Source organism: Centropristis striata, chromosome 21 (genome assembly GCF_030273125.1).
Source record: "Centropristis striata isolate RG_2023a ecotype Rhode Island chromosome 21, C.striata_1.0, whole genome shotgun sequence".
NCBI lineage: Eukaryota > Metazoa > Chordata > Actinopteri > Perciformes > Serranidae > Centropristis > Centropristis striata.
In genome coordinates this window covers 17,176,118-17,194,467 of record NC_081537.1, presented here as the reverse complement: position 1 = coordinate 17,194,467, position 18,350 = coordinate 17,176,118, and the positions used below count along the sequence as shown (strand labels likewise).

General features: G+C 38.7%; 1 protein-coding gene across 1 annotated transcript in view; it reads right to left on the bottom strand.

Moving 5' to 3' along the window:
* Positions 1-3,796: 3,796 nt before the first annotated feature.
* The window catches only part of polr3a (polymerase (RNA) III (DNA directed) polypeptide A), a 29,604-nt gene continuing 15,050 nt past the window's right edge, over positions 3,797-18,350 (bottom strand). Inside the window, exons 19-31 of the mRNA XM_059325155.1 lie at positions 18,148-18,285; positions 17,141-17,311; positions 11,939-12,052; positions 10,240-10,326; positions 10,073-10,155; positions 8,533-8,703; positions 8,213-8,306; positions 8,025-8,117; positions 7,433-7,597; positions 5,886-6,050; positions 4,746-4,877; positions 4,535-4,667; positions 3,797-4,447 (exon numbers count right to left, since the gene is read on the bottom strand). Of these exons, the coding sequence (XP_059181138.1) occupies positions 4,299-4,447; positions 4,535-4,667; positions 4,746-4,877; positions 5,886-6,050; positions 7,433-7,597; positions 8,025-8,117; positions 8,213-8,306; positions 8,533-8,703; positions 10,073-10,155; positions 10,240-10,326; positions 11,939-12,052; positions 17,141-17,311; positions 18,148-18,285 (1,695 nt within the window). The 3' untranslated portion in view covers positions 3,797-4,298. The remainder of the gene's footprint in view (positions 4,448-4,534; positions 4,668-4,745; positions 4,878-5,885; positions 6,051-7,432; positions 7,598-8,024; positions 8,118-8,212; positions 8,307-8,532; positions 8,704-10,072; positions 10,156-10,239; positions 10,327-11,938; positions 12,053-17,140; positions 17,312-18,147; positions 18,286-18,350) is intronic.

Here is an 18,350-nt window from a genome sequence, read left to right as displayed (position 1 = left end):
GTGTCTTTTTATGGTCAATTTGTGTCTTTTTTTTTATCATTTTGTGGTCAATTTGTGATTTTTTTGGTAATTTTGTTTCTTTTTTGGGCAATTTTGTGTCTTTTTTTAGTCATTTTGTGTCTTTCTTTGGTAATTTTGTTTCTTTTTTGGGTCATTTTGTGCCTTTTTTGGTCATTTTGTGTCTTTTTTTGGTCATTTTGTGGTCATTTTGTGGTCAATTTGTGGTCAATTTGTGTCTTTTTTGGTCATTTTGTTTCTTTTTTGAGTGATCTGAACTGTGCGTGTGAGATTCTGTTCAGTGAGCGGGGGTCACGGACAACATGCATGTTAAATTGGGGGTCGCGACTCAAAAAGGTTGAGAACTACTGCTCTAAAGGACTTTAACAGTGATCCTGGGGAAGTTTCACAGAACTTTTGAGTTGATGTAATAAAGAAAATGTTTATTTTACTCACAAAAATAACCATGCTCTGCAGCAAACAATTTGTGCAAACAACAAATATCAAACTATAACTCGTAGCCGGATGTAAAAACATATTGCTAGCACCGCGCTTGCCAGCAAACGAGGTGACGTTTTAATTCATGATTGCGATCAAACGTTAGCAAAAAACTTTATTTTGAAGCCGAAACATATAGGACCAACCCCGAGAATCAACGCAAAGTTAAGCTCAGTTGTACTCAAATACAAACATGTTAGCATGCCTAGTATGCTATTTAACCGGCCAGTTAAAAGACACATTTCTCTCGTTTTTAACTAGCTAATTTGCTATATACGGCTACACAAATCTCTTTGACAGACAATCCATTACCAAGACATGAAAACATACCTTTATCTTGGCGTTTTTCTCCTCCTGATATTTCTTTTCTCTGCCCTTGAAGGAAATGTCCTTTTTGCGACAATATTTTGCCTGCAACTACCTGCACTTTGGATAAGCAGTGCACTGCACGGCAGGAGGCTCACATTAGCGGTGCAGCGGAGCTTTGACATTATAAAGAGAGGCAGGTAGAATCTCTATGCCAACATCAGCAGCACTCTGTTGACATACAATGTGTTTTTGTACAATGATATATATTTGATCATATATAAATCATCACTCATACATGCAAAAAAAAATAATATATATTTCTTTGAATTACTCTTTGGGGCCCTAAGCAGTCGGTAAGTTCGCTTATGCCTTGGGCCGGCTCTACTACAGAATGAAGAAAAGATTCTGAGGTGGATAACACAGGACATAAGATTCAAACCAGGATTTAGTGATGGGGGCTTTGAGAGATGGGCACAAAGGGGTATTACAGCAATATGTACACTAGTTGAGAGGGGGGAAATGCAGAGTTTTCAGGCTTTAAGTGAGAAATTTGATTTGGAGGCAAGTTAACTTTTTCGATATTTTCAGGTGAGAGATTATTATTTAAAGGAAATAAAGTTAAAAGAACCCAAAGAACAGAAAATGATTATTAAAATAATGATTAATGCATATGAGGGAAGAAAATGTAGAGTAATCTCAGCTCTATACCAAGCTCTAGGTGCCAGTGGGGGTAATTCAACTGTCTATATTAAAGGAAAATGTGAAAAAGAGCTTGGAATAAAAATAATAGAAAGTGACTGGTATAATGTGTGCAAGGTTAAACACTCAGCCACTGGCTCTAGGGTATGGCGAGAATTTGGGTGGAAGAACATTATAAGGTTTTTCATAAAACCAAAGATTAAGGGGAGATACACACCAGATCAGAAATCATGTTGGAGGTTGTGTGGTCAAGCGGAGGCAGACCATACACATGTGTTTTGGAAATGTCCAAAGATGGAGGGATAATGGGAGGGAGTCTGGAGTGTGCTGAGGGAGATACTGGGATATGAGATACCAAAGACTTGTCTGGTATTATATCTGGGGAAAATTCCACAAGAGGAGGTACAAGGAGGAGATAAATACCTGGTGAAAGTATTATTAGTGGCTAGCAGGAAGGCAATTACAAGGGTCTGGTATAAGGTGGATCGCCCTATAGAGAACAGTGGCTGGGTGTTGTGGAGGAGATTTATGATATGGAGAGGTTCACACATATCGTGAGAACAGTTTGAAGGGAAATGGGAGAAATGGAATTATTACAAAAAGGGTGAGGGTGATACAACTGGTAACTATATGCAAAGCACAGCAGGGACAAAACTGTTTTTGTGTCTTTTTGTTCTACATCTAAATTTCTTTACTTCTTTATTTTTTTAATTATTATTTTTTTAATTTTCTTTTTTTAAATTTCTTATTTAATTTTCTTTTTTATTTTTTTCCTGCGCTTCTGCGCATGCGCGGCCCCGTGACGCTTCTGCGCATGCGCAGAAGCGCTGAAAACCCGCGCATGCGCAGAAGCGTTAAAAACTCGCGCATGCGCAGAAGCGCAGGGGAAAAATTAAATAACTAAATAAAAAATAAAAATAAAAAAAAAAATAAAAAAAATATATTTATTTTGTTTATTTTTCTGTCTTCTTTTTTTATGCTATTCGTATTTTAGTTCACATCAATATCTAAGTATAGTCTGGACCTGTAAGAACTTTTAAGAATTTTTAATTTAATTTTTATTTTTTTATTTAACTTGCCATTTCTTAACTCCCACTGTCTTAAGTTGAATGATGTGTGATATGTGCCTCTTTTGTGTGTGTGAATGAGGACTCTATACTGCAAACAAAATCTACCTCTGGGTACAAATAAAGAAAATAACATAGATAAAGAGATAAAAAAACATGATAATGATAATTCATTTCATTGCCTTAAGTCTTATGGTCTGGGCAGAGTGCCAAATATTAAATTAGACTGCCACCAGAGCGCCACCTAGGGGCCGATCAAAAAAAACCTTCAAGGGTTGTCCTCAGGAGGGCATTGACAATAAGTATACCAAGTTTGGTGTTAATCCGACCAACCGATTTGGAGATATAAAATACTTCAATTTAAAGAGCGCCACCAAGTGGTCATCGGCCAAAATTTTGCACAGAGCCTCAGGGGCTCATAGGGAAGTAGTAACCTGAGTTTCATGTCATTCAGACACACCAATGTGGAGATATGCAACACTTTGTGTTTTGTGTTGATAATAGCCACCTGCAGGAAGTTGTTATTTAATAACTTGATTATTCTTTGGGTTATCAAAATTCTTTTAATAACTTTTTGTTATGAGGGTCCATAGATGCTGTGTGCAAAGTTTGGTGCAAAACGGCGTGGCCTATATCACGAGATTCAGCACAACTCATTGAATGCGTGGATATAAGGTTTTTGAATGTGCGATAAAGTATGTGGGAGTTATTAGCCAAAACGCACTTTCCTTTATTATAGCGCCACCTAGTGGTGGAAATTCAGGATGACAATAGATTATATAATATTTCGCCAGGTGTGACTTATATTTAAAGTTTCATGAGTTTTTGGGTATGTTCAGGCACTGAAAAATGCGATCATTTGGGAAGACAAAAAAAATCATTCGAAATACAATAGGGACCTCGCAGGTCGTTGCCTGCTCGGGCCCTAATAATCATTCGAAATACAATAGGGACCTCACAGGTCGTTGCCTGCTCGGGCCCTTAATATATTAAAAATCTGGATTAACCTGGTTAGTCACATTAGACTGCTATTATATTGAACACTACTGTATGTGGCACTTTGGTGATCAAATTAAGTTGATTAAGTTAAAGTTACTGCGTTTAGAAATTATTTGCCAACAGGATGCACTTTTCACTGCATGTACAAAAAAAAGTCCTTTTCATCATTTATGGGTTCCTTTATTTTATTACATTATTTACATTATATAGGCTTCACCTCATCTTGATGTATTTGCAGGGTTTTTATTAAAAAGTCTTAAAGCTGCAATACTTCAAAACAAGCAGTTTACACTCAAATGCAAAACTAAGTGCCAAACGATAACAGATCAAGTCGGTTTCATGATTAAGAGGTAAAGTCTGCTGCACACCCGTCCAGTGCCATTACAATGAGGGAACAGAGCAATGTAACATCTACATAGTAAACACGCCGTTTAACAAACAAAAAAACCCAAAATAGAACATCAAAACATCTGACTATTTTTCTTTTCTCCCTCACAGTTTACCCACTTTGAACTGAAATAATAATACCTCTTCCATGCTTACAAACTTGCTGTGTAAAATAAAATTCAGTGTCATATTTTCAATTAGATCCCCACAGAGGAAATCTAACACTTTGGCAGGCACTTCTGTATTTGCTGAAGATCTCCAGGTGTTCGTAGAGAGAGAACGCTCTGAGGATAATAAACAAACCTAGAAAAACAACACCCCTTGCTGCTTATTTCCTCGCTGTTATGTGATCAGAGGTATATGGAAGTCTGCAGTGTCGAAGAGAAGTGGTCTTTTGACTGGAGAGGGATCCCTGTCAGCCTTGTGTAGAAGTTTAAAGAGTCCTGTTCCAATATTCATTGGGATCCCCATAATGATGCACTCGGACACACCTGAAACAAGAACACAAGACCTTTCAAGACCCAGCCAGGACAATGAGTCAAGTTTAATTTCACTAGAGAGATGAAGCATCACTTTACCACAGACTGAGTCCTTCTGTCCGAAGTAGGCGGCATCGAAGAGATGATCAGCTGTTTTCTCGAAAGAGGCCAGCATGAGGACACTCTCCTTCATTTTGGCTAGACCGAATCTGGTGATTCCCAGGATCTCACCCTTTATGGACAAAAAAAACAGTGAGCACGCAGATGAATTTACCTCTAAATACTTTGAAGAAATATCAATATTTCATACCTTGTAGGACATGAGATCTGCTAGAAGCATGACATGACGCCGGTCAATGCTCATTCCATGGTTCACCATGGTGTACTGGATCTCATTGATGATGGTGGATCTGGCTGCTTCAATACCCAGCGTCTTCTCAACCTGGAAAAACATTATTCAGAGTCCTTGAAATTCAATCAACAGGCAAAAAAAGCTACAAATTTGTAATGCATGCAAAACGTGCCCAAAAACGTACAGTGTTAGCATAAAATGGGCATGTCTGCAAAGGGGGGGACACAGAATCAGATTTAATTCAGGTATCTTGAGGTCAGAGGTTAAGGAACCCGTTTAAAAATTAATATATCAGGTTTTTATGCATGCAGTATAAATGTAATTTTTTTGCCTATTCTAAAAATGATATATTTGTATATATCTGCATACTGGGGTCCATAAAGAGCCTTGGAATTGCAAAAATTGGGTATGACTGGAAAGCTGAGACTCTTATAGATTTAAGGAGCCCAATTGTATTCATGCTGCAAAAACTTCTGAGCCGCTAGTACGAAGGGGAATGGTCATGATTTAATTATGTTTTAAACCCTGACACACTTAACGTTTAAAATTTGAAAAGGCCCAAAACACATTAATCAAAGATTTATAACAAGAAGAGTGTATCTTCAGCTTCCAAGCTTTCAAATGATTTACACCACTTATATGCAGTATATACTGCTGACCTCTAGCTAAAGATCCCCTCTCCTTGAGACTAGCATGATTCATCTGCATGATTAACAACAAGTGTGTACACGTGGGCTGACATAATAAAAAGAAAGCTCTTTGAAATTGTCTTGACCGACATTTATTGTATTTATATGTTTAGTGGTTTAGCATTGGTATTCATTACATTACATGTCATTTAGCTGACACTTTTGTGCAAAGCGACTTACAATAAGTGCATTCAACCTGAGGGTGCTAGACTTATACCACAGAAACCAAGTAAGTACATAACTTTAAGAGCTCACTGTAATCGCTACAGGAGTGCTATATGTTAAAGAAGAAAAGAAGAGAAGAAGAGAAAAGAAGAGCAGCATTTTTTTCATTCATGCCTCAGATTGTAGGGCAGATGAGAAACCTAAAGCTCAGGCCCTCTTGACTTAAATCTCGCCTTACAGATACCTCATACGTGTTGTTTGAAGTCGTCCTGCTTCCATTCACACCGTGCGTTGCCATGACAGCTCTCAAGTTGTCTCCCTCCACCAGGAGTTTGTACATGTTCTTGCTGCTCTGTTCGTCGATGTGAATGACAGCTCGGGCAACTTCAGGTATTCCTTGAACCACCACCTTTCCAAGTGAGAAATAAGAGAACTTAAATCAAATACACTAAAGCTGCATTCCCACCAAGAAGCACCTCATCCTAACCAGAGCCTCCCGCTGTGGTCACTGCTACAGAGTTAAAAAACTAAAACAATCCCCTATTCTAAAGTAGTGACCAAGGTTATTATAGTTAACGAAAACTAACGAAATAACGAAAACTAGAATTGAAAAAAAATTTTCGTTAACTGAAATAAAAATAAAAACTAGAGTTTTTAAAAAAATGATAACTAACTGAAACTGTATTGCGTGGTTACAAAACTAACTAAAACTAACTAAAATTAAAGTGAAAATGTCCTTAGTTTTTGTTTTTGTCAACTTTTTTCATTCATAATTCAGTGTTTCTATTTGAACATGCAACACATGGTAAATATGTTTACTGAGACTGGGAACTAGAACCAAAATTCAAAACACCTGGAACTGTAAGACTTAATAACCTTATTGGGGCTGAGATGAATAAACCAAAGGAAATAAAGGCAAAATGTATTATGATCTATTTGAATCTCGCACCCAACATATAGCCCATTACAAAAAAACTAAAACTAATAAAAACTAAACTAAAACAAAGCATTTTCAAAAAATAAAAACTAAACCAAAACTAGAAAACTCACTCTAAAAACTAATTAAAACTAACTGAATTTGAAAACAAAAATTCAGAACGAAATTAAAACTAAAACTAATGAAAAATCCAAAACTATTATAACCTTGGTAGTGATGGGCATAATTTAGCAGCGGTGGGCCGCCGCTACTAAATGATAATAACGGAGACCCTGCAAAGACCTTTAGTGCTGAATTGTATTCACTGATGCAGGTTTGGATGAGTTGAATAAAACATGGAGGAAAATTAATCATCTGGTGAATGTTATTTACTTGTGCTTTAGAACATAACCCCAGCATACAAATCTGAAAAGATTCTATTTCTCTGATTTACTGAGTTTGTCACTGCAGCAGCACAGTCTCTCACTCTCCTTTACTGCTCACCCTCTCAGCTTTACTTGCACTCATTTAAAAAAAACTTTACTTTTTTTAATGAAACAAAGAGAATGCTCTCCCTTCCAGCAGTTGTGCATTGTGCGTTTGACCGATCAACAGTCATCCCTTCAAACCCCACCCAGAAAGTACTGATACCACTTATTACAGGATAAAACTCACCCTGGACTTAATTTAGACTCTGTTCCCTGCGGTTTCAATGCAATGAGAACCTCGAAACATTCCTATTCCCTCAGGAAAGTTCCTGTTTAATCAACATTCAGCACAACACATTCATACTGATTGCTTTAGAAACCAACAATTTTCTCAGCAGAAATTACTACTTACTCTAATTATCAATTTACAGACAATCAGATTATCACCTTAGGAAGTTCCTCTTTTAATGACTGCAGCACGTAGTACATGGAACTTTTGTTGTTCTCTCGCGGGGACACACAGACCACCGCCTCTCCGTGCACAGCGATGTCTCCTGGTTTCACTCGGAGTTTAGACATGCAGATGGAGTAACGCACCGTTTCTGCATTTACCTGAAATACATGGATCATAAATGTAGCATTGTGGCATTAATGATGGTGTTTCAGCATGCTATATTCTCTATGCAGCCAAGATGCTTTTAAGACTCTTTTGTAGCAATGCCTTTAGATTCAACAGATCACTATTCAGTTGTGTTTTCCTCCTCGTCTTTCCATTCAGCCAGATAACCAGCTGCCGGGAGTAGCTTCAAATTTACCACACATTGATTCATGAGAGTGGTATCAATCTTCTCATCAAACTGAGCAAAAAAGTGAATGGCTGTGTTTCTTTAAAGACATCATCTTAAAGTGTTCTGACTTAGAGAGATTGGAATGGGACCACAAGGACAGAATTAATCTTTAATCGATTTGTAAGTGTGAAAGTGGGGACACATTTCTAATATTCACAGTCAGTAAAAACGAAAAAGGAAAGCTGTTGTACCTCCAGTCGCAGCAGTCTTATTCTATCCAGTGACAATTTCACCAGAATGAAACAGTCATCAGGGAGAAAAACCTCTTCTATGTACTCAGAAATCTGTAGAAGAGTACAAGAGACGTTGGTTTCATTGAAGCAAGGCACTTCATTCAACTGATGTCTCGCCCAAAGCACTGTGGGAAAACAATAAATACCTCTCCGAGAAGAGTTTTCTCGATCCTTCCCTTCACCAGCCTGGCAAAGTCAGCATCATCCTCCACGTCTAAATGAGCGGTGATAATGGGGGTGCTGAGAGGGAAGCAGAATGGATTAGTCAAAACAAATTAGGGATATATTCATTCCTGTGACAAGAGATCAATTTCTATGGCCTGTTAAATGCTCCAATTTGTGTCTAAACCCTGGACTCAAGCAACATTTTGCCTAATTAAAAATGGCTTAGGTGAAAAAAATGCACCAAATACCAAACATGACTTTTCTCCTCACAAACAAGCATTCCTGTTAGTAAATATCACACCTGATGTTCTTCGAGGCGTTGATGATCTCTTTGATACGAGGCACCCCCAGAGTGATGTTCATGGACGCCACACCGGCAAAGTGGAAGGTTTTCAGGGTCATCTGAGTACCAGGCTCTCCGATGCTCTGGGCACACAGCGCCCCCACTGCCGAGCCCGGCTCCATCTGAGCTCTGTACAAGAAAATGCATGATGCGAGACCGTGCAGCTGACTCAGCTTTCATTTAACCGACAGTTAAGGGAAAACTGGCAGTTATTATACAAACATTTCCATCATCATCATGATCTCAACAGCCCTCAGAGGACTGTATAGTGTGCATGTGGGGATAATTATACTTATTTATTTGATTCATTTTAAATGCATGTGTCAAGCTTAAGATCAGATTTTGAATTTCTGAAATGAAACGCATACAATTTTCCAGTCTCCTGGGATTGCAATGGCTGCCTGTCAATCACAAAACAAACAATGTAATTTTGTATGGACGTCCATGACTCGAAAAGCAATCATAAGGATGGCTGATGACTTTGGCGCCCCCATGAGGTGGGCTTTTGTGGTGAGTTTTCTTGACAGCTGATGTAAGGCTGTTATGAAATTTGGCAGTGTGGTCAAATGGAAAAGCTTTAACACCTTTTCCTTTCAATGAGGTCGGACAACAGGTAGTCATGTGTCAAATGTACAAGTTATAGCATCCCCCCTCCGCCCTCAGTGATAGAAACCCGTTCTAAATTTTGTGCCAGCTACAGCTCTGATGAGTGTCATCATGGAAAACACAATTTTCTCACGTCATGGACTGTCAGAGAAAAGCTAATTGCCTTATAACATTAATGTAGTGGTGGTGCTGTATTGTCATCAGCACAACGTACCAGCAAGAAAAACTGTCAGAGCTGCCAGAGAGGAAAGTTTTCAGTTTTGCAGATATGGCTTATTAGAATCAGGGCTAGGGTGAGATGGTGAGGAAAATAATCACAGAGAGCAGACATCATCTGATTATTATAGTAAGTTATAAAGTATTACATCTATTGCGCTGCATTATCATTATGAAGAAGGAGAGGTTCCACAGGTATTTTATCCCTGCCAATGTCAGACTCTACAACATCTGCACCACCAATCATGTTGTAATTTCTGTTCAGGACACCACCACACCTTCTTACCATTACACTACTCACCATAGCTTTTATATAATCTTGATGTGCATTTATATTTTTCATTTTTCATTCACACTACTGTTAATTTCCCCCTGTAATTTCTATTCACGCCTTTTGCTTCTGTTTTTGCTCCTGTGACAAGTGAATTTCCCATTATGGGATCAATAAAAGTATAATCCTAAAAATACATAGCTTGTAATCCACATGCACGTGTCTGCACATGATCAGGATGATACTCACTCAGCCTCCCTCACACTTTTCTCCTAACTTTCTTGTTCCTACCAGAGGCATCTTCTGAGCTACATTATGTACCCACCTACAGTGATCAGAACAGCAAAACGGTAGCTTCTTAAAAAGGAAAAGTGAGCCTTGGAATAAAACATGAGTTTTTTGTACCTCATGTACTTGTCTCTGCAGGTTTGCAGAAACTTCTCCAGCTGTGTGGGGGTGATGCGGTCCAACTGGTAGAGAACTTTTGGCTGCAAAACAAAATTAGAGACATAAAACAGTTAAGTTTCATATAGATCTTAGCCAAAGATTAATCCACAGTGTGTGGCGTTTACCTCGCTGGTGCCATTGTCGTTGATGCCGTACTTGTCTCTGGTCTTCTTGATTCTTTCTGAGATGCTCTTAATAAATTTCTTTATTTCCTACAGTTACAGGGAAAATCAGCAATTGCATTAATATCTTACAGAACGAATAATAAAGTGTGAACGATCTGTATACAGGGTTCGTACACTTTAGCAGTGGTCAAATTCAAGCATTTTTCAAGGTCAATTTTCAAGCTTTTCCAGCACCTTAAACCAGTTTTAAATTGCATGTTTTAGATGAGTACTTGCATACACAAAGGGGGAGATTTCAATTAACCATAACAACAGCGATGGTATTACACTTTTAGGAGGAACGGTCTTCATTTCAGATAGGCTACTTATTATTTTTTACATTGAACATGTGATTATCTATAATCTATAGATGGATATAGTCAGATTGCAAGAGAAATACAGTCGGAATTTCAAGCATTTACAAGCACTTTATGCAAAATCCAAGCACTTTTTAAATCTTGAAAATACAACATTTAAATTCAAGCATTTTCAAAGATTTCAAGCACCCGTACGAACCCTGTGTATACAATTTTACACACGATATACTGTCATGCATTTGTTAAGATATTACAGTAAAGGTGAGATGAATGTAAATCACACTGAGCAATCGCTTTGAAAAACCCTCAGCAGTGCTTGAAACAGAGCAGTCATGTGTCAAAGCATTAATCTGAACACAACGAAGAGTGCTTTTAAAACGGTAACAATGGAGTTATTCATTATTAATACATTTTTCGATCTCTTTGAGATCCAGGTGACACACCATTCTCATTTCAGTTAAATCACAATTCAGCATGCTCGGTCACTATACCTCCAGGTACTTCTCTGAGCCTGTGTCAGTTAACTCCTTCACAAAAGGGGTGAAAGAGGTTCACACGAATTACTGCCTGCACACCGACTAACAGCATGTGACTGGCTTCTAGATCATGTCGTTATAAACACATACTGTCATGTGTCAAGGTCTTGGTATCTATCTGTTAGAAAGCCAAAGAGTCTACTTTAAGTGAAGGTACAAGTGTTGCAGTGTAAAAGCAGAAAGCATAGTGTTCTACTCTGTTGCACCTTCTTTTCAGAAAATCATGTGGGTGTTTTGCCTCAACCTTGGTTTTTCACAGCAGTTCTATGTGCATCCATCCGTTTTGTTTGCTGAAACAAGGTGACCTTGCATAGCATGAAGAATAAAAGTTATCGACAAGAAAAATGTAAGATCATCTGAATTGTTGAGAGGATTGTGATTTCTTTTGAATTTGAAAAAAAAAATAGTGTTATACATATTATAATTTGTGTTTATTGTGTCATGGTTCTGGTTAGAGGGTAAACTCACAGAGCAACCTCATCTCTGTCTGTCTGAATTTGGTGTATAGAGTTAAAAATAAAACCCATCTGCAGCCCTTGCTGATATTCACTGTCAATGGGGCGCAACTGCAAAATCTACTCCTCAAGTTTGTCCTTTCAGGTGACACTGATGAATTGAAAGGCAAAGAAAACTACAGAGTGCTACTTCAGTGTTGGCAGCTGTTGGGCACAATGCCACTTTCCACTACCAGTGGAACAACAAAGGCAATACATTTCCAAAAGAGGAAAGGTACAATGGGTGCCCTTTCAAAAGTATGAAAAATATTAAAGAAAATGTTATGACAGCACAGTAGTTTGTCGAGGTTACCTCCAAGAAGGTGTCGTCACAGCACAAGAAGTCGGCTCTCTTCATGATTGCATCAGTTGTGAGGACCAGCTCGTTTTGACTGAGTGCAGGCTCATCTGGACAGGCATAAACTGCCTGTGGGGGGGACAGACAACATCAGAAAGAGATTAGATTGGAGCAAACACAGCAGGGCACTCAACTGTTCCAGATAGCTCCATCACTCCAGGGTCAGCAGCTGATTCACATTGCACTTAAAACTATTCCAACCTCAACCACAAGGGCTGGAACAGGCATATTTATCACATTATATTCAACTCCATTTAATGGCAAATGCTTTATTAACATATAAAAAATCATTACATTTGCTTCTATCATTCTATCATTCTATGTCATCATACCTGGATGGATGGTAAAAGCCCCGCTATCAACCAGTAAAGGATAAACAGGTGGTGACACAAACACACGCATAATAACAGTTTCCATTGTGCTATGAGTGACAACTCCTTTATTACCCTTTCACATGCCTTTTGTTATCCGTAAAACACATTAAATTGCCATTCTGTATGAAATGTGCTGCATAAATAATAACAAATTAACATGCAGCAGATGGTTCTCCAGCAGAGCTCATCATCAGTGGGATCAATCTTCTCTTGCAATGATGCCTCTGCTATCAGTTACCACGGAAATAAACAAGCGTTGGCATTTGACACTGATGGCAGACTGCTAATCACACGGCTAGTTATTCTTCTGATTATGGCCATATACATTTGTGTTCAATGCACAAAAACATAACCCAGGAGCTTGTCTTGATATTAGTTTTTGCTGTTTTTCTACCATTAAATTAAATAATAATGCCATCTAAAAACAAATTTACATGCAGCAGATGCTTCTTCTGCAGAGCTCTCAATCAACGGGGTTAAACTTGTCTTGAAATCATAGTTCTGCTATCGGTTAGTTTTAATTTTTTGGCATTTTCATACAATATTGGGTAGTAACAGAGAGAATGGAAGGGGAGACAGAGGGAAAGACATGCAGCAAAGGGACCTCTGATTACAGTTAGGAAAGGACGAAGTCTTCTGATTATGGCCATATACATTTGTGATTACACAAAAATATAACTGAGGAGCGTGTCTTGATACAAAAAAAAAAATCCTTGTCTTTTTACTTATGATAACTGAATGTCTAGTTTATTTTACTGCCTTGTTTGATGTAAACAAACTTTAAACAGCAGCTGAAAACATTAATAACTTGTTCTTGTATACCAATAAATTACATAAAAATATCAGCCAAAACCAATTGAACATGCACACTGTCATAAACGAATTATTTTTATACAAACATTGCATGTTGGTTGCAAAAAAATCGGGGTGATTGCAAAGAAAACTGTCATCAAAATCTGGCAAAAAAGAAAACTTTTTCTTTATTTTACTGTTGAAATGCTGCCTCGATATTATAACAACTTGCCACTCAGGGATAGGCAAGAATTAAAAAAAAAATATTTGAATGTATAAAATAATAATGAAGACTTTAATTAGTACCTCTTCGGTTTTGGCAGCCCACCACACAACACAACATGTTCAAAACAGGATACAACTCTCCCTGTGGTTAAAGTTTTCTCATGTATTTAAGTGGACTTCTGATTCCTTCTGCAACCAACCGTGTGTTATGCTTGTTTTTGTTGTTGTCTACCATTAATCCCAATATTTTATGGCTTTAAAAAGTAGTGTTTGGTACCAAACTCTGTACTTTTAAGGGTACCCACCGAATTACATTGGTACTACTGAGTACCGATTTATATTAGATAAAATCGGTACCCAATTTCAGTGCATTTGGGTGAGAGAGTAATTGTTATTTCACAGCATGTTAGCTGGATGATTGGAAACAAAATCTAAGCCGAAAGTCCTCTGGCATGTTTGTTGTCATTTATGGTCGCGTTAAAGTCTCTGTCCTGTCCTCCACATAAATGTGCAAGGAGACCGTGAAAGAGAGAGAGAGATATAACGTCAATCCTGCAGCGTGTTTAAGTCACACTGAGTCAGGGCAATCGTGAGCCTTGAGTGTGGTTGCACTTTCAAAACTTCACACAGACATCGCTCACTGCAATACGATGTAACACATGTAAACCTTGCTTTCACACGAGGTGGTTTTCTATTAATAAGCTGCTTCTCTGTTTGGCAGAAAGCTTCTTGCAGGACCAGAATATGTTCCTCCCTCCCTACTAGATTGGGAGCCAGAGCCTTCAGTTATCAAGCTCCTCTCCTGTGGAATCATCTCCCAGTCTCAGTACGGAAGGCAAACACCCTCTCTTTATTCAAGAGTAAACTTAAAACTTTCCTCTTTGTCAAAGCCTATAGTTAGGGCTGGCTGAGACCGGCCCTAGCCCGGGCCTGCCTTGGACCAGCCCCTAGTTATGCCGCTATAGGCCCAATGTGTCAGGGGACACGATACAATGGGCCCCTCTTTTCTTCTCTCTCACTAATGTCCCAATAAAACATGACACAAGCTTTTATTTTCCCAGAGTACTCGCACTTTTCTTTGCTCTCTTTCACAGGGTGTCGTGCTGTGGTCCTGCTCGGCATCACTCCTGCTGGTCTCACTGCTGTTAAAATAATTTGATTATTCTGCTTCTTTTTTGTGTCTCTCTGTTGTGTGTCTCTGTGCCTGACGCAGGTCATCGAAGGTCACTATGCATGCGTAATTCACTAAACCTTGGGTGTATTATCTCTCTCTCTATGCATTTATATATTAATCAGGCAATATGATTTTGATACAATGATTATGTTTTTGTGTTAATGTTGGTTTAGAAACTGTGATTACTTTGATTACATATATTCCATTTGCTTAAACTGATTAAGATCCTATAATCACAAAGAATATATTTTATGTTTCATATTTTTTAGACTTTAGAATACATTTAGACATTGAAAGAATAAGTGGCTCCAAATTATATCTGTAAGACATAACAAGGCAGGAGGTTTTGTTGAATGTTCTGGAGAAGAGGCCAGGTCAGGACTTGATGTGCCAGGCATCAGAAGATTGTTGCCCGGTGACATGACGTGTCCCTGTATTGATTAAGCCTGGTGAATCAGCGGATGAAGAAGGTGGAACTTCCTGGAAGAAATCTACCTTCATGTCTGAGTAAACAATTGTTAGGATAAATAATGGGTTCGAGGGAAAGGACCGGGTTCAGACTTCACAAACTGAAACCCGTCTGTGTGTATCAGGGACATGTAGAGTGAACCCGCTTCATCACCTGCTGCTGTCTCCTCCCAGAGCTCCTGCTCCTCTCTGTCTCTGTCTCCCTCTCAACCATCTCTCTATCCTCCCTCCCTCTTCTCCTTCAACCTCTATCTACTCTATTGATCTGCCCTGTGCAACGACATCTATTGCACGTCTGTCCGTCCTGGGAGATGGATCCCTCGTCTGTCGCTCTCCCTGAGGTTTCTTCTTCTTTTTCCCCTGTTAAAAGGGTTTTTTGAGGAGTTTTTCCCTGGCACCTGTGAGGGTCTAAGGACAGAGGGAGTCGTACCATGTACAGTCTGTAAAGCCCTTTGAGGCAAATCTGTGATTTGTGATTTTGGGCTATGTAAATAAAATTGACTTGACTTGACTATCCACTGGCATACAATAGTGCTGCACACATTTAAAAAGGCTACACTTAGGCCACACTAAATAATTGCTGTGAGACATTGAAGCTTGGTTTCTGTGAGTTTGTAACTGCCTCAGCACCATCACAGGATATAGTTAATAGTGGTGTCAACAATAATCGATTAGGCGATGCATTGCAATGCGGGGCATGCACGATTCAGCATCGATGCGGCAAGGTGCCATAATCGATTATGTTTATTTCCTGGTCTCCAGTGGAAAGTTGTGGGGGCCAGGGTGGGAATTTCACGACGGCCCCACACTATGACCTTGATGCCCTGTGGAAAAATGTTCAATTTAAGGCCAAGTCAAAGTTCCAGTAAACACAACGCTAACCCGACCCACTCCCTTTCCTTCCAGACATGTGCGCATCAACACATGGCTCATTTGAATATTCAAATGAGCCATGTGTTGATGCGCAGCACAGGTAAGCTAGCGGACAAGCTGTTTTGATATGTTGTGACTGAAGTATGTGGTAGTATTTGACAGAACTTAACATTTACGTTTTTATAGAAAGTACTATTGATAGGTAATTACCATTGTATTTGCATATTTAAAGTCGACTCGTTAACGTTACATTTTTGCGTCATGAAAACTAGCCATAGCTAGCTAGTTGGGATAGCACTAACGTCTTCCCTACCTCAGGGACAAGGGCTCGACATTTAGCTGATGTAAATTTCACCTCAGCAGGTTCCTTTCTTATGGCAGGGAGGAGGCATTTGTCTTTCCTTACTCTTAGATGAACTCAGGCAGGAGATTCATTTTGCCATCTTTTCAAAATATATGCATTTGCCGTCTTTCAACTTTTTTTCAACTCCAAACTAATGACAGAGCAGAGTGGATGATACACACATAGCAGCCAATAAAATCTATTGTTATTAGGCCTATCTGACTGCTTGTATTGCCTCATGACTGACGAAAAATGTCCCTTGTTGTGTGCAGTATAATTGTGATGCATCGTAGAATCGAATTGAATCGAATCGTTACCTGGTGAATCGTAATCGAATCGTGAGGGCAGTGCCAATGCACACCCCTAATAGTTAATGGCAAAAAATATGGCTTGAGCCATGACTAACCACAAATTGGAACTATTTATTCCTCCTGACTTCCAGCCAAACAACCTGCCAGGCAGACTGTTATTTTAAACTTTGCATAGATGAAGGCAATAGGGCTTCCTCTTAATCAAAATCACTCCACGAAGCAAAGATTTTTAACTGAAAGACAAGAGACTAAAACATAAGCATACCAAATGTTAAGTAGCTTGTTATCATTGTCCATAAAATGTTTAGATATGTATGAACACCAAATGAAATAAAAATGAAGGACAATTATAAGAGTGGAATATGACTGCCCCAGTGAGGGTGCAAGGGTGATGTGAGATGCATTAACTATTATATGTTTGCACATGTAATTGGTGTATGGGTTTGTGTGTGTGTAGGGATGCAAGAAAACATCTGTATGTGTCTTTAAGGGCAAAGATTTTAAAAGAAACATTTTTCTTTTAAAAGCGGTGTAAAAAGCTAAAAAATAAATTTAAAAAAAGGTCAAACCAGGCAGGTACACAAACTGTCCACTCACCCGAATGTTGTCCAGGACTCTCTTAAACTCCAGCGGCTCATCCTTTCCCTCCATGGCAGCTGGATCCAGACCATCGCCGCCATAAATAAACTGGATGATGTCACCGGTGGAGCTGCGAACTGTCAGGTCGTACTGTGAGCACAAATCCTCCAGGGACTTAACCAGCCGCCTCTATCCAAGAACAGGGAGGAACACAAAACGTATTATAGTGGCGTATTTGACAGACAAATAAAAACGAACATAATTTTTTTTTTAAAAACCATCACAGTATACTTACAGTTCAGGCATATGTGAAATGTGTTCAGACTTTTAATATAATTCAGTCAGTTGAAGTTTATTCATCATTCAAATAATTTATCATCCAAATATGCCAAAAATGTCAGCTTAAAGATGTCAGTGTCTTTTATAATTCTAAATTGAATGTCTTTGGGTTTTGGACTGTGTGTTTGACTATTAATTTTTTATGTTTTAAAAGAAATTATAAAAGAAATTAAACTTGCATTTTCCTTTTCTTTTTATGATTTATGGTGTTATATCAAATATGTGTTTGGGCAGGACTTGTAAATTGCAGTGAAAAAACTGACAGGAGCAAAAATTTTAATTTCTTGAGGTTCAGACAGTCAAAGTCCCATAACATAATGTATAACAATAATGTCTATTTGGAGAATACACAACCTGTTAGGCGGCCCTGTATTGACTGATTTTGAGCCATTTTTTGTGTTTAGGCAGATCTGGGATTTTCTTTTTTCAAACAAATAAATAGCAACAGTTGGCTGGATTTTGGAAATGTGCACCAATAACCCATCAGCTCCATACTAACACACATTATTAGCAAATTGTTCCACAAAATAGTGACTACTACAGTGCACACAACAGTCTAGAGTAACAGACAACAGAGACTTTAAAGCATACTGCAGATAGAAACAGACAATTTCTTCGTGTATTGGAAAATCAACATGACTATAGAGGTAAAGCTTGAGGGGGTATAAATCAGCCTCAGCCATTACCTGCATATATCCGGTCTCTGCGGTTTTCACAGCAGTGTCCACCAGACCTTCACGGCCAGCCATTGTATGGAAAAAGAACTCTGTAGGTGTCAGGCCGGAATAGAAGCTGTCGGCCACAAAGCCTTTAGCAGCAGGCAGCTGTAGACAAATCATTGAGAAACCATTAGGGAGGTCGGACAACAGAATGAAGAAGAAAATGAAGA